Genomic DNA, 17,282 nt, shown 5'->3' with positions numbered 1-17,282 from the left:
TTGTTTTAAATTAAAGCACTTTTATCACAGTAATTATTACAGAAAAACCGAAAAACTCAAAGTCAGTTCTGCTCTGGCTGTATGCTACCACCCATAATCAAACACTTTACATCTTCTCCATCACTGCTGATTTGGATTAATCTATGCATACTTCTCTAATGAGCTGAAACTGCAGGCTCTCTCCAGGATTTATCAAAATGCAGAGGTCTGACGGCAGGATTATAACCGGCCGTATTGGTTTACAGTACACAATCTACTGATATATACAAACATGCACTCAGCGACACGCAACATGAAGCTCTCGTAACCAGCAAGCTCTGGACAATTTGTGGCCGAACCGAGGACCGCTGCATGCTGGGAAAGCAACCCAAAGACACTGACATTGATTGAAACCTGTCCACAGTTTACCCATCCAGTTAAACATTTACAGAAAACGCTTTTTCATCCCACACGGCAAGGAAGAGGGAGCCGAGCGGCCATGTTGTTTTTCCAAACAGGCAGCAGTGAGCAAGCTGGCTCGCAGAATGTGTCAGTATGAAAAAGTAATGCAAGAAAAACATACGCAGCTGCGATGCCCGAAAAGCCGGCTTGTATCTGGCGCTCGTTCTTCCTTACATAACCATGCGGCCTTTTGTGAAGGTTGTAACTTCAAGGACCCGCTGTACCATGGCGGCATGAAATAACAGTGTAGAGTGTAATTTAATTTCCTTTCTTTTGTGGAACTACACGACTCACAGGAAAGCTATGCCAATGTCCGGCAAAACAGGACCAGGTGTGGAAGGGTTTTGTAAAAACTAAATGTTGGTTTTGGTGAGTGCAGAATGGCTTCCCTTGGGCATGTACAAGAGGCTCAAATTTGATACTGCTTTCACTTAGTCTGGCACACCGTGCGAAACACTTGCAACAGAGTTTAGAAACTGAAATGAAAGTAAAGATATGCCAGAGCCGGCCCTCAAAATGACCACTGGCTGTATGAACAATTACCTCTGATTCTCAAATAACTATGGAAACAAAACTTTCAGATAAAAATAGTATTAAAAAACATAATGTTCTGTGCTTTTACACCAGCAGTTTCAACAGCAAGAACAGGGTTGCTATTGTTAAAACTGCTAAAGAACATTTTGTTATTTAAAATAAAGCTGAAAATGCAAATTTAAACCAAAAAAAAAAAAAAAAAAAAAATGGAGACTAACTGAAATACAGTACAACACATTTACACATTTAAAATCTAACTAAAATTATAAAATGAAATGAAAACAAACACTAAAAGCACATATTTACCAACCAAAGTGTGAAAACAGATGCAAGTGCTGGTGGATATCTTTCCCCAATAACCACAAGTATAAAAGACAATCCAAACCGCTTTTTCTACTGTTCTGTCCTGCAGGAACTTGCACCGGTGTCCTCTGTGTGTCCTCTACATCATTAAAACATCTGTTCAGTGTCTTAGTATTTCGCACTCTCTCTGATTCCACTTAAGAAAATCGTTCTGAGAAGTAATTTGTCACTATCCTCTGGGAGCAGTTCCCCATTTTTTTCTCCCCCATTTGATGAAAAACCGTTTAAGATTTCATTCAACCTAAACTACCCGGCCTGAGCTTCTTCTCAATACACGGTGGATCATGCCAGCACTTTTCTCTGTCTTTCTCTTCTACTCTCCCTCGCTTTCTTTTATCTTTTCTGTAATTGCATATGCAAAGACTAAACAGCGATGTTGTACGGTCATAAATCAGAGGCCTGCTGAGGGAGCCTCAATGATTCAGCAGCCACTGTGCACAAAGGAAATGTTCTCTGCAGACGAATGAGATTCAGTCTTTGAGTTTGTGCATGAGTGTGTGTGCTTCTGCAGATCATTTCTACATACCAAACATAGATTTCAACAAAAAAGAGCAGGAGATGTAAGTAAATGAAACACTGCAACAGGCTTCTCGAATCATGCAGGTATTCAAAGGTGCTTCTGAAATCAATGTATACATAAATACACAATAAATCAACAACTGAGTCACCTACCATACCATCACAGCATGCAAATAAACATAAAACAGAAAAGTATTGTGTGGATATCCACTTTACATACACTACCAGTCAAAAGTTTTTTTAATGTTTTTATAGAGGTCTCTTCTGCTCACCAAGCCTGCATTTATTTGATCCAAAGTACAGCAGAAACTGTAAAATTTCAAAATGTTTATACTATTTAAAATAACTGTTCTATTTTAATATATTTTAAAATATAATTTAATTCTGTGATCAAAACTACATTTTCAGCATCATTACTCCAGTTGTCAGCATCACATGATCTCTCAGAAATCATTCTAATATGCTGACCTGCTGTTCAAGAAATATTTCTTCTTATTATCATCAATATTCAAAACAGCTGAGTACATTTTTTCATGATTCTCTGAAGAATAGAAAGATCCAAAGATCAGCATTTATCTGAAATATAAAAAGCTTTTGTAACATTATACACTATACCATTCAAAAACTTGGAGTCAGCTTAATTTTTATTTTATTGTATTTTATTTTATTTTATTTTATTTTATTTTATTTTATTTTATTTTAATTTATTTATTTATTTATTTATTTATTTAAGTTATATTTTTGGGATTTTTTGTGACTTTAATGAACAGGACAGTAGAGAGATGACAGGAAAGTACTGACACTAACCACAAGGCTATTGTCGCCAACCATTTATTTATTTTTTTAATATAGAAATTAATACTATTATTTATTTAGCAAGTGATTATAAAGACATTTATAATGTTACAAAAGATTTCTATTCCAGATAAATGCTGTTTTTCGAACTTTCGATTCAACAAAGAAACCTAAAAAAAAAATTCTACTCATCTCTTCACAATAATAATAATAATAATAATAATAATAAATGTTCTTTGAGCAGCAAACCAGAATATTAGAATGATTCATGTGACTGGTAATGATGCTAAAATTTCATATTTGAAATCACAGGAATAAATTATATTTTAAAATATATTAAAATAAAACATTTTAATATTTTAAATAGTAAAAATATTTCAGAATTTTACTGTTTTTGCTGTACTTTGGATCAAATAAATGCAGGCTTGGTGAGCAGAAGAGGCTTATTTACAAAAACACTGAAACTGGTATTGTATTAACACTCAGTATAAGAGCATGATCAAATTGCAAGCAAGTATCAATATAATGTGATTAATACTGAATTATTTCAAAATCAGAGCACTAATATTTTCTAGCAACAGTACAAAGTAAAACAAAATGTCTATTTCACTAATACTCTACGCATATGTGAATGTAATCTTTGCCAATATGAATCACCCTTAAAGTGATATTTCACCTAAAAAATGCAAATTCTGTCACCATTTACTCACGTTCATGTCAGTCTAAACCTGTATGCATTTATTTTTCTGTAGAACAAGACAGATGAGATTTTTGGGTGAACTGTGCCTTTAAGGCTCTAGTATTCCTCAACAGCAAGCAATTTGATAATAAGTTCGAATTTGACAAATACTAGTGACCTAGTTTCAGTGTTAAGATTCGAACCTTTGAGGAAACAGCTTGAAGTCAAAGTTTTCCTCAGGAAATGCCTTGGATTCATTTTGTGAAGTACTGTTGATCTCCATTTGGCACCATAGCAACTACAGCCTCCTGAGTGTCAAGGACTGCCTGAGCTTCAGCTTTTGACAAGCGCTTGAGCAACAAGCTTATAAAACTCAGTGATAACACTTGGCACAGTGCTAAGCGTGGGTCCCAGAAAGACGCTTTGCTAAGTACAGCTGTCATTAGTTTACAGAAGGAATGTATTAAAAACTCTGGAAATGTTTGCTTTGACCATGCAAAACAAGATCAAACTTAATCTTCGAGCTCTCTTGATATTAGTGCCTTCTGGTAAGGTATCATAGCAGTACACACATTGAATTACCTCTACCAAGTTTAAAAAGGCAGTCTTCAGGTTAGCAGCCCAAATTTTGGACTTTTATACACTGTGTCCTAACTAATATTCCAGTGATGAGCAATTTGTTCACACTGAATGTAAAAAAAACAAGCATGATTTTAGTTTTAGATACAGAATAAATTGTTTATTTTATAAGCCGCTTGCATTAAACATGAAAATGCCACTAAATAGCACTAAACAATACCAGAGGTACTGAGGATTTTTAGGCTACCCTTTAAATGACGCATTTTTTATTTTTTTAGCAGCAAAATAATTTTGGAATTATCAGACTACGTTTTCAAGGTCTTGTGTCGTTTTGACACGCTTTGAGGAGTGTTGTTACTGTTAACAAACTAAAACTGCTAAAAATATTCTGTCTTTTTTTTTTAGACAGAGAATATATTGTACATTTTAGTACCCACCTGCAATCATTATTATCAAAACACTATCTGTAACACAAGACGGCACTGAATTGGCTACTGTTTAAATGATATCATTTTAACTTGCTTTAACAGGCTGGACAAAATACTAAAATTTAACTAAATACTAGAAATACTAGAAACTATAAAACACTGAAAACAATAAATCTAACAGTTATAGAGTAAAAACTAACAAAACTAAACTGAAAAGACTGAAAATAAATAAATAAAAACTAAATCCAAAATTCAAAACTATACACTCTAAAAAAAAAAGCGATTGGGTTGTTTTGACCTGCAGAAAAAAAAGCTCATTATTATGATTTATATGGTTTATTAATAAACATGCGACTAATAGTCGACTAATGCTTAAAATGAACGACTACTAGTCGACCAGAAAAATCTTTATTCTGTAAATCATATGGGTAGCAGAATTTAATTTGAAATGTAATATGCAAAATGGCAATGCATTATGTAAAATGGCAATGTATTTCTGTATGTAAACTTACATTTTCCCATACATATGCGCAACATTTAGTGCAAAATGAAATCCACATTAACTTAAACTACATTTATCACGGGATATTTGATGGAGAAGTCCACTTCCAGAGCAAAAATTTACAGATAATGTACTCACCTCCTTGTCTTTCTTCAATCGTAAAGAAATTATGTTTTTTGAGGAAAATATTTCAGGATTTTTTTCTCCATATAATGGACTGCTATGGTGCCCCAAGTTTGAACTTCCAGAATGCAGTTTAAATGCAGTTTCAAACGATCCCAGCCAAGGAAGAAGGGTCTTCTCTTTCGAAATGATCAGTTATTTTCATTAAAAAAAAAAAAAAAAATAAATAAAATAAATTTCAAAATCATCCTGCATCGCTTCAGAAGTACTGACAAAATCTTTGCAAAGCGAACATGCAAGGAAGATCAAACAAGGTAAAACAGTGATATAGGACAATTTTGAAGTTGACGGAAAACAGGAGATGGGAGTTTTTTGGCATACCCTAACTGTCAAGAACCGGAAAAAAAAACAATTCAGGCAGAGAAAGACAAGACGAGCGTTTGAGATTAAAAAAGTATATAAATTGCATTATTTTTATGAGAATAACCAATCGTTTTGCTACATAAGACCCTTCTTCCTTGGCTGGGATCATTTACAACCACATTTGGGATTGTTTGAAGCCACATTTAAACTGCATTTTGGAAGTTCAAACTCAGGGCACCATAGAAGTCCACTATATGGAGAAAAATGCTGAAATTGTTCCTCAATAAACATAATTTCTTCACGACTGAAGAAAGAAAGACATGAACATCTTGGATGACAAGGGGGTGAGTACATTATCTGTAAATTTTTGTTCTGGAAGTAGACTTCTCTAATGAAAATGCAATTAAAACTTCTTATATGTAAGTGTCAATGCATTTAAGAAACATAAAATACATTTAATCACCATTTTGCTACCTTTTGCTGCACCTTTGGCTCAGAATGCATTCTGAAATTCTCAGTGCATCTTGCTACAATTATCACGCTGTATTATGATAAAAATGCAATCCCAAGTGTCTTTCCTGTAAGTCTAAATGCATTAAGGAAAAATAGCATTTAAATGATCATTTTGCTACAGTTTTTGCTTAGACATGTAATCAACACGTCAATGTAATCAATTTGGGTAATACATTTTCATTTTGCAACTTCTAAAGCGTCAAAATATTTTTTTTTATTTGCCTATTTAAACTACTGTAAGAAATGGCAAATGTAAATTTCCTTTTTCATTTTGCACTGAGTGATGCACATATGTATGGGAAAATGTAAATTTAAATACAGAAATACACTGCCATTTTGCATATTACTTCCATAATTAAGAAGCAATGTTCATTTATTGAACATACTAACAAATGTTAATTTTGGGTTCATTTTAAGTAAGAATTATAGTTAAGTAAGAAATATAGAGTGGGGAGGGCTCATTATTTATTATATAATACTTTATATTGATATTTTATATTATATTAGAAATGTAAAAAAGTATTTTTATAGTGTGTTATATAAATGTTTCTCAATTGCAAAATCCAAAAAAAAGATTACAGTTAAGTTGAAATCAGCATGACAGCTAAGATGGCAGCATGTAAGTTACAAATCGTATTTCTTGTCAGGCATAACAAAATAGACCTGCTGACAGGAATGTAGATGTGTGCCGAGAGGAATTAATACAGCCTTACTGTTGCTAGACTTGTACTCTTTGCACTAATTTCATAGTGAATATACCTGTTGCTGTCAATATTGACATTTAATGTGTATCAGTCGGGCAGGCAGGCAGCCAGCATTATAGCACATAGTGAAAGATTGCTGGATGTGTCAGACTGTGTATTTTGCTGACGTTCCTCCATCATCTCTCTAGCCCGTGTAGGGTTGTCTAGGTTTGCCTTGGGGATAAAGAACCAAGCGTTATTCTGTTATTTCAATTGCTTGTTTGACACCATGACACTTCAGATACCCCAGAGCAAAAGTAAAGTCACGGCGCCTAGAAGGAGCCTCACTGGTGTCGCAGGTCTCGACAAGCTGCCGCCACCCTAGGCGTCCCCACTGCAGGCACTGTAAAGGTGTTGAAGAGAGCATGTCTCAGCACATCAGACCCCGAAGGGATCCAAAGGCAATCACAGTACACGTGACACAAAGAGAAAGAGGAAAAGGCTGAGAAACAAACAAGAGATACAAACCGCTAGCTTGAACAAACATGAGATATATTTTTAGCATGGTGGTGAGGAGGTTTACAGGTGCATCTTTTTACCTAATGATCCATGGTTGTGTTCATAATTTTAGTGTGCATTTTATTTTTAAGTACATTGTTTAGTGTAATTTTGGATTCATCAGACTGTGTTTTCTGGTTTTGACATTTTATCAGAAGCAACTTAAAGTATATTGACTGATGCTCGCTTTGAGTGGTGACTAAAACAATTAAAAATCTTTTTCGATAATTAGCATAAAAATATAAATATTAGATGAAAACCACTAATGAAAAATGTAACCCCCTAATTTGTCACCGTCCCATATACGGGATGCCTACGTTTACTTCACCATATCACAAATAAATCCTAATCTAATCATGACAAACTATATATTGTTGGAAAGGTCTAAGACTCCTAAATAGATATTTAACCACTCTTTTGTGTTACAAATTATGTAGAAAAAGTAATAGATTAATTTATGACAAGAGGTAACGCGAGTCCTGACCTTTGTCACAAAAAGACTTTTTTCGTTGCCTTTTTCCCTATCACGCTTTAGATATCATAAGAAATTATATATCAGTTGAAAACCATTTTAAAATCAGACATTGAAACTGTACATTAAAATCATATTAAAAACTGTTTTCGCTTCGTTTGAATAGTGCATTTTCACTATGTTCAAAAATGGGAGTTTAAAGGGTTAAGCTCAATAAAAAAAAATATTTTAAAAATAATATTAATAATAATAAAAGAGAGAATGACACAAAAAAATTAATTCAATCTAGATTTAGATCTAAAATTAAAATGAAAACTTAAATATAAAAATGTACGCCACTTCAAAATATTGCTGTTAAAGCAATAGTCATCTTTATTTTATTTTTCATTATTTTCACCCCCATCTTTTTCATTCTTGCATGAAGCACAAAAAACATTAAGCCAACTTCTGAGGCTGGTTTTTATTCCGCACAAACTGCCAAGCCCCAAAAAAGCACAAAAAAGTATTATGAAAGTATGATTAAACTACATAACTCTTGCTCAAGTCATTTGATAACTTTTGTATGAAGAACAGACCAAAAATTAAGATGTTCCAACTGATCCAACCAAAGTTCACAAATGTAATTTGCACTATATTTCAAGCCATCTGAAGTAGTATTAATAATCTTTCCCTCTGGTACAGCTTTGAAATCTCATATCCAGTTGAATATATTTAATCCTTTTGTAATAGGACACATGCCATGCAAGAACCAGTGGTGTTTGCCATCAAATCTTTTGTGACACATCTAAATATGCCATTTTTCTCATTCAACGCAAGTTGGAATAAGATCTATGAACTCTTTAGTTTAGTAACTAATGGCTTAGATTTTAGCCTGTTCTTTACAATAAACTAACATGAGACTTGAAGTTGTATGTATACACGGCCATCGTTTGGAAACAGAGCAGCTCTTTTAGTTGGAACAACATGAAGGTGAATAAATGATGACAAAATTTCCATTTTTGCCTGAACTTATCCTTTAAGTGCCATGCTAAAGGTCACAACACTGACAGAGGTTCTCAGATGTGTTGCAAAATAGTTCTTCTCAAAACCCTGGATTTGGACAAAACAAATTCTAGACTTCTTAAAACCCAAGGGAACATTATGTAAGCCAGCATCTGTGCACTGGTTAAGTGTCATTACTAAAGATGTTCCTCTCATTAGGTTCTAATGCATGCTGGATCATGTTTGAGGCAGCCGCCTGACATATGAACAATGCTAACTACAGGTGGTGCACTATGCTCACAGTTAAGGCCGTGCACAGCGAGGTTTCAGATAATTAAGAGACGCTCAGTGTGATGAAACTACAGGATCCTGAATCTAATTCACCAGCCGCAGTGCGGAATGAGCCTTCATTTGAGATGCAACGTCTGGGTGCCAAATCACAACATTTAGTTAAAGCTATACTGAGGAGTGGCCACAGAGTAAAACACAAAGGCATGCAGCGAACACAAAGAAGAGGACCAGAGGTCCTGGATGTAGCACCTTCTAGCGAGTTTCATAATTACAACATCCATTCATAGTTCACTGCATTAATGAGCCTTAACAGACAACATACTCAGCATTCATTAGATCAGCAATAATTTGTTTTCTGTTAAGCAGAAATAGAAGTACTGGGCCAGAACGGACACTGGCCACGGCTAACAAGATTTCCACAAGACTTTCAGTAACCGCACTCACAGGACTAACTGGTTTGATGCTGATTTTGAATTTTTCTCACAGAAAAGAGTGAGAAATGAAAGACAAATGTGTATGCTACTGACCACACACCTCACTACCAAGCAATCTGCCAATTGGAGTTTTGATTAAACGGTTTGTTAAATGATTTTGTCATCATTTACTCACCCTTAGGTTTTTCCAACTCCAACTACTATTTTATTTCTTCCAGAAACCATTAAGGAGATCGAATGCAGAATATCTGAGCTTCTGTTTTCCATACAATCACAGTGGATGGCGAATTAAACTGCTAAGCTGCAAAAGGCAAATTAAAAGTACCATTAAAAAAGTCCATGTGACTTAAAAGGGTAATTCACCATTGCCAAAATAGTGTTTTAATAAAAGCTGGTCGTCTATGGAGCAAAGGTTTTTTTTTTTCTTCCTCTCCTTCTTTAAATCAGTCCTACATGACTAGAGAAAACAGAGAAAAGGCTTTTTCCTGACAAATTATCTTGGTGTAGGTAACAGAGAAAGGGCACATACTGTTCATTCACATATAGGTAAGCAGTGTTGGGGGTAACGCATTGCAAGTAACGCGAGTTACGTAATAATATTACTTTTTTCAAGTAACTAGTAAAGTAACATTACTTTTGAATTACTAAGATAATATCTGAGTTACTTTTTCAAATAAGTAACACAGGTTACTTTTTTCCCCATTTATTGATTGACAAGTCTCCTGTCAGGAAATTAGGAGTAAACATGAAGTTACTGTATTCTACACTAAATGTGAACATGCATTAATTTATCTCACTCACAAAAAACAGATTCAGTATGTATTTAATGTATTTAACAATTAAATGTATTTGTAAATGTATTAAATTTATGTATTTAATCCCATTTTATTAACTAGTGTCTTTCCTGTTGACCTTCGGTGATGCAACTCAACCATACTAATAAGCAAAAATTACTTTAGATAAACTAACATTTGTGTTTCATTTTTGTATAGCTATGTAGAGTGATCTCCTACATAAATGTACATTTCTTTCAGCCTGAGGTGTATTCATTTCACTTTTGGTGTAAAAGGGCTTTTACATTACAATTCTTTTATATTAAAAACAAAGAAGCAAGCCCTGCCCAGATTTTAAAAAGTAACGCAAAAGTAACGTAACACACTACTTTTCATAAAAAGTAATGTAATTAAGTTACTTTTTCAGGGAGTAATGCAAAATTGTAATGCATTACCTTTAAAAGTAAGTTTCCCCAACACTGTAGATAAGTGTACCCATTAAGCCCATGTACCTTTTAAGCCCACTTTCAACTTTGAAGTCAAATTTAAAAAAGAAAAAAATATATTTTATGCTAGTCGTTGTTTTAACCAATCCAGTGATTTGTTAATTCCCTGACATTTTTATTTCATACAAATCACATTTGGCAACATTGAGTTAGCACCACTTATGTGCATGCTGTCTCAGGAAAGACACCCAAAAACTTGTGTTTTAGGATCCTTCAGAAGTCATTTCTGCCATTTTCAGCCATCTCTTTGTTAAGCACATTGATATTATGTCAAATAAGAGAGAAATGTATTGTTTTTGTGTATGAACAAGAGGTACTTTATCATTTTAAAACATTTTTTCTTTAAATGGAAAGATGAGTTTTATTGGCTTGCACACAAAGTTAATCTCAAGATTAAACCATTTGCCTTACTGAAAGATAGACTGCCGAAGAATTAAACATGTGAAACACAAACACTAAATGTTTTGTGATTCGTTTAACATTAATTTACAAATAAATACGTCATAAATTGTTTTGTGACTGTGTAGCACCATTATATAATGGACGTCTGCTGATGTTTGGAAAATACTAAAATTGTAGAGGCATGTTCTAGCAAAACAGTTTGGAGTGAACAGAAAATCTTTTTGGGCGTGAGTGAAGGTCAAGATCAGAGTTGATGCTCATCAGGGACGGGAGACAGTTCAGCGGTAGAGAGCAAGATTACAGAGTGTCTTCAAGTAGACAGTAAACAAGAAGCTTGATTATGTTATATAGGCTAAGTGTAAAACGAATGTAAACATGGTATAGACTAGTGTGTCTTTTTACAGTCCTTACAGGTCCTTTGTGGCTGGGGTTAAATGTTATTAGTACAAGTAATGAGCACTAGCAAACTGTGTCACTGAATTAATATATTGATGTTTTACTTCTTAAAAATCAATATTTTTTTATATTTTGTGAATAGATCAGGATGTGGCCTTATTTGGAAAATATGCGGGCTTAAATGGTGCCTTAGTACCAATTGAGCCCATGCCAGACTTTTGACTTTATTCATAAAATATCTTAATTTTATATTCTAAAGTATACATCGACTAATTAATACATTTTCAAATGAAAGATAATTCTTGCATGTAAACTGTTAATTTTTCTTATAAACCATGTCCATATCTGTGAAAAACACATATACTTAGATTTTGGTGAGTTTAATGGGTACACTTACCCTACTACCAGCATTGTAACAATACAAAGTTGGTTGAAAATCTGCAAACTTACCCTTTCTCTTCTATATTCAAATCGATTTGTCTGACAAATAGTTAAAGAAGTCATTAATATTCACAGAAAAATCTCCCCTAAAAACATGTAGTTGTGTTTGTATGGAAAACAGAAGCTTTGACATTCAGCCTTTTTTTTTTTTTTTTACAGAACACATAAAATAGCACAGTGCCAGAAAAACATGAGGGTGAGTAATGGTGAACTTTAACTATCTTTAGAGCTGGCAGTATTTTCTCTTTATTAGAAACCTGCGTTGGAAAGGCTTGAAAATGAGCTGATTAATTGCTGGTGCTGGGAAACCCTGTTGCTTAGTGTTTACTGGTATCCCAAAATACCCCATTCAAACGCTGCTCAGACAGCGTAGTGGGGCAGATTCACAAGGGTGCCTGGACAGGCCTCAAAGTTCAGTGTGCAAAAGTCCAATTTGTGCCAGGCGACATTAGCCTTTCACCCTTGATTTCTTGGAAAATTCAACAGCACAACAGGATAACGGCTGCCAATTTGTTTCAAAGCAGAGGCATTTGGCACCATTTAGTCATCTGTAATTTGAAAATTCTTTATTTTATTAGAAATCTAGGTCACATATTTCAGTTGCATGGCAAAAGGTTAGAACGGCTCATCCTGGTCTTTAGAGCAAAAGAGATTGCCTCTGATGACACCCACATGGGATTATACAGATGACATTATCAAGGCAATAGGTTGCATTGTGCATGATGCACTTATTTCCCCATTAAGAAAGAACTAATCCTTGAGAAGGTTTCAAAGATGTATATTTATATTATTCAGGGACCACTGGGGCAAAGAAAAAAAATGGTAAACGTCACAGTGTCAATAGTTTAACAGGTGATAAGCTTGTTTGCTTACTGAGGGAATCAATGGTCAAACGGTCAACTAAACTTCAACACTTGGTCATCCTACTGCACCCAAAAGTCTTGGATTCACTGCCACATATATGTTATAGCTTGCCACAATGTTACAGATCTCTTATTTGCTTCTAAAGAAGTCTTAAGACAAATGTCTAATGCTGCTGCATACTGATATAATCTGACTCTATCATAACCTAAGGACAGCAATAACAAAGGAACAAGGTTGTTGACAAGGAATTTCCATAGTTTTTCCAGTGTTTGTGACCAGACCAGATAAGCTTTTAATTTGGGCCTGCGGCAACTATAGAAATTTCCGTGACTTTTCCAGTCGTTTATTACGGGATAAAGCTCTGTTCCCATCGGCAGCGACCTGCATTGATGAAACGACCTGAACTCAGTGACTGCTGAGGACAGGATGTGGGTGTGTCCAGTATCACAAGTTGTGAAAAGTTTAACTTTTGCAAAAGTGGAGCACATTGTTATGTAAATATTTTTTTTTTCCATGAACTAGATATTGCTCCATAAAAAACAGAATTTCTAAATAATAAAATAAAATAAAAAATTATTTTAAACTGTTGTGTGTGTGTAAATTATTTTAAATTGTAAAATATATTAATTACTTCCAATTATATTTGATGTTAAAAAAGATCCATTCATAGCTGATGAAATATCTGAAACTTTTTTCAATATTAAATATGTAAAACATAAATAATACATACATATTTATATACAAATAAATAAATAAATAATATTATCTTATATTATTATTTTTTTATTTTAATAGCATTAATTTCCATGACTTTCCCAAAGAAATTCTAATTTTAACACTGAAAGACATTCCCATGTTTTCTTTCATGACTGTGAAAATCCTAATATAAACCAAATCAAGGACATGTGAGCAGATGCACCAGAAACAGTTCAGACAGAAGTTGGTGATCTAACAAAGGAGCTGTATAAACAATCAAACAAGATGGTGGAGAAAAGGGTGCCAGAACAAAGACCCTGCACTGATATTTGACTCAGTGTTGATTTCCCAAGTCAAGGAGAAATCAACACTGAGGAGACATCAAAGTGCACCATCATCCGTGTGATATGCACACGTTTTGGCAGCGGCTGTGCATCAATTCATGTTCACAAACAAGTCTTGAGACTCACCACTGTGTCCTGACTCCTGGTTGGTCATGGTGGGCTCCAGGTCCACTTTGTTCTCGCATCGTCCGAGTCCCTGTATCAGCTGCTCCAGCGGTAACTCTGAATTCGCGCTCGGGTAACACCTCAAACCGCTCCCGCATCTCGGCGTGTAGACGCCGCACTGCTCGCCCTTCTGCCGGGCGCAAACAGGACAGCAACCGCAACCCGGTTCCCTGACAATCTCGCAAGAGGTGGTGAGCTTGGGACACGCCGCCTGGCGCTCCGCGGTGCAGCTCGGGCAGCGGAACACGATCTCACCGAGCGAGCCGTGCAGGAGCAACAAACTGCAGAGCAATACTGGAAACATGCCGTTATCTTTAAGTCTGACAGATGTCGGGATTCTGCAGGCGACTTCAGGTGGAAAAGTAAAAGTGCGTTTGGGGACAGGTGAGGTTCGCCGGAGAGCTCTGCTGGGTCCTATTTGCTGTCATGTTACACCGAAATGACATCACGTCAAAAGCTAGTCAAAGTCAAGTATAGATACACAAGTCGATATGGTGCAAATGTTGGATATTTCTTCGGTGAGAGATACGCTGCTTGGAAACATGTTTGTTAGCTTGTGTATTTGTTATGGTTGCTAATACTGTTCCCTAAGTCTGAATTACTATAGTAACTGTAGTTCCAGCCAAAAAAAAAAAAAAAACATCTGTTGCCTTATCATTCGCACACTGGTTTTGTTATATGTTTATGGTTCTGTGTCTATTTTTAGAACAACAAAACCAGTGTGCCAATTATCTGCTTAAGTTACTTGCCCGGGAGTGATTTTCTGCCATTTCTCGGTGCAAACAATCAAAATAGTTTTTTAGGGCTTCCAGCACCTTCATCTAATGTCGACTATGTTAAATACCTTTAAACAAAACACTTTATGACAGGTTATCATTTGTTTTTGATATCTGAGTCTGTAATAAGTCGATAAATGTTTTGTTTATTCACATTTTCTTCCCGTAAGATTGGGCGTGGCCATTTGTAAATTGTATGGCTCTGGCTGCAGGTCTCATCCATGTCCAGCTGTTTTTAGCTGTACAAAACATCTCGTTTTGCTGCTTGATATTATTTTAATGTATTGTCTTAATTATGAGCACACTGGTTTGTAGTGCAAACAGTTTTACCCTTTACTGCACATTCTTCTCGTTAGCCCTATAGTGGCTAACGAACCGAAAGTCTCACCCTTAAACCGCGGTCACACTAGACTTTTCGTTCCATTGACTTCCGTTCATATGCGTGCAAATGTGTCAGACCAGAAATGCAAGGCCGTGCAAAAGATTTTTGCATTTCGCTGTGTTCTCCGAAGTTCAAGCTTGGTGAACTCTGACCTGCGAATCGCATCACGTAACACCATGTGACCAATAGCATATCGATACCTCACAGCGTGACCTCATAGCTGAATGAAAAGATGTGGCATGCGAAGGAATTTCGCATGTTAAAAGTCTAGCGTGACACGGCTTTAGGCTTACTTCCATGTTATAAGGTGGATACTGATTCTAACGCAAACCACTCGAGGGGCCTACTGTTGTTACCTCGTCAGAGGAACGCGTGCATTTATTTAACCCGATTCTGACTAGAAATATGACGTTTTTCGGTTACCGAAACTTAGTTTGAAAACTATTGAAATTTAGTTTAATAAAGTAGTATCTTCTTTTTAGGACGTTTTATTTTGACTTTCTTTAATGGGGTTCAATCCTTATTCATGATGATTTTATAGTAGCAGCAATAAAAGTAACTGGTATGTTGGCGAAATCTAAATGTAGTGGTATTCCACCTATTTGTTGTCTTTTAGAAATATGCTTGTATTAGAGAAGCATTTCTTAAGTTTTATTGTTTTTTGAAGAGAATATGAGTGGCGGTTGCTTGTAAAACTGTCCGACTATAATGCTAGATTATTGTAGGTGATTACCATAACGTTACTATGTCGTTGGTGAGTTGTTTTGTGTCTTTAAGCATGTTGCTATGTGATTGCTGTGGTGGTTGGTAGGGCATTGGTGTAAAAGGACAGGCCATGTGATTTGAGATATATTACTCATGTCAGTAGCACAAACACAAGGTATGATATCATGTGCCAATTTTCATAAGATGTATAAGCAGTTTGTAAGATGTTAAACCTATGTAAATGTGTCATGGCACTGCACATGTGTGCAAAGTAATTTTGAATCCAACTGTGAAAATTGTCAGGTTCAGGCATTTACATGATTATTTTTTTCCTTTCAGTTTAATTTTTCTAGGTCTACAGCACCACTTTCAGTCCGATCAAAGTATTATTTGGTTAAATCCCAGTCGGATGGACTGAAATGTTCACATGAAGGCTTTTCAATCTGTTAATAAACTGATTATTTGAGTGCATTATAAACATAGCTACTGTTAGACGAGTTATGCACCGAAGTTTAATACATATAAGCGTTTGTACAAAACTTGTTTGAGCCTAACCCTGGGCAATAGTGACAGCAATGCCTGCATTAGCATGCACCATAATTAATTCTTAATATTTAAGCTCTTTTGCTGATGTGTGCACTTGTTAATTTGTTTTGGCTACCGCCACTGTTATTTTTCTGGACTTGGCAGAAAACGCCTGGGCTTGACAATAACAGCTGTAGCTAATTTATTATTTAGTTTGTTTCTTTCTGTTCTCAAATCACGTATCTCTCTGTATGTGGATCAAGGGCTGTGCTGTTAAACAGGCTTCTGTTACCCCATGTGTCTGCCTCTCATGGTTGCTGTAGAGACTGAATGTTGTTGATCACTGTTGATTTACGAGCACAGAAACAGCCGCTGACTGAGTAACTCTAGCCTGTAGTAACAAGCTGTCAGGCATAAGGATTCTTTGTTTAATGGATTGTCTATGATTCTATGGCTTATTCATGCCTGTGCGGCCCGTGGCTTATGAAAGAGACTTTGGAGACTTTAGGCTGAAGTCTCGATTAGCCCTGAATATACAAATCACTGTATATCATCAGGAAAAGAACACATGCAGTCAAATTTGCTTAGCAAACCATTTGTCAGATGTAACGTTGAGTTTTTTGTTTGCTTTCTGATGGAAAAGAATAGCTGATTGATTGTGCCAGTTGTTTTTGGACTAGTTGTTTTTCAATTCTATTTTCATATTTATGTATTCTTTTTTACACTTGTGTCACTCCAGACCTGTATATTGTATTTTTTTTTTTTCTGATGCACCATCAGTGGACTTAAAGTCAGCATGAAATAGAAATTCACCCTATTTTCTTCTAGATCTTATTGTAAACAATCATTTTTGCATACGTTTAAAATACATTTAAAAATGTTTTAACCTCATAAATGTATTCAAAATATCATAACTGGACCTTCCTGTATCCACTTTTGAGTGCAACACCCATATGTCAACATCCAGTCAACAACCCTTTAATTTTTCAATTGGATGTACATCACAATACGAAAAAAAAAAGAAGATCTGTCGCTATTTCAGTTTCCTC

At 35.3% G+C, this 17,282-nt stretch overlaps 1 protein-coding gene across 1 annotated transcript in view; it reads right to left on the bottom strand.

Annotated features, from left to right (window-relative positions):
• Positions 1-14,328, bottom strand: part of igfbp2b (insulin-like growth factor binding protein 2b) — a 30,012-nt gene extending 15,684 nt beyond the window's left edge. The window contains exon 1 of the mRNA XM_051119049.1: positions 13,807-14,328. Coding sequence (XP_050975006.1) covers positions 13,807-14,149 — 343 coding nt within the window. The 5' untranslated portion in view covers positions 14,150-14,328. The remainder of the gene's footprint in view (positions 1-13,806) is intronic.
• Positions 14,329-17,282: the final 2,954 nt, after the last annotated feature.

The sequence above is a fragment of the Labeo rohita genome, chromosome 9 (genome assembly GCF_022985175.1).
Source record: "Labeo rohita strain BAU-BD-2019 chromosome 9, IGBB_LRoh.1.0, whole genome shotgun sequence".
Taxonomy (NCBI): domain Eukaryota; kingdom Metazoa; phylum Chordata; class Actinopteri; order Cypriniformes; family Cyprinidae; genus Labeo; species Labeo rohita.
The sequence above is the reverse complement of the archived record's forward strand: the minus strand, read 5'-3'. Positions and strand labels throughout refer to the sequence as shown.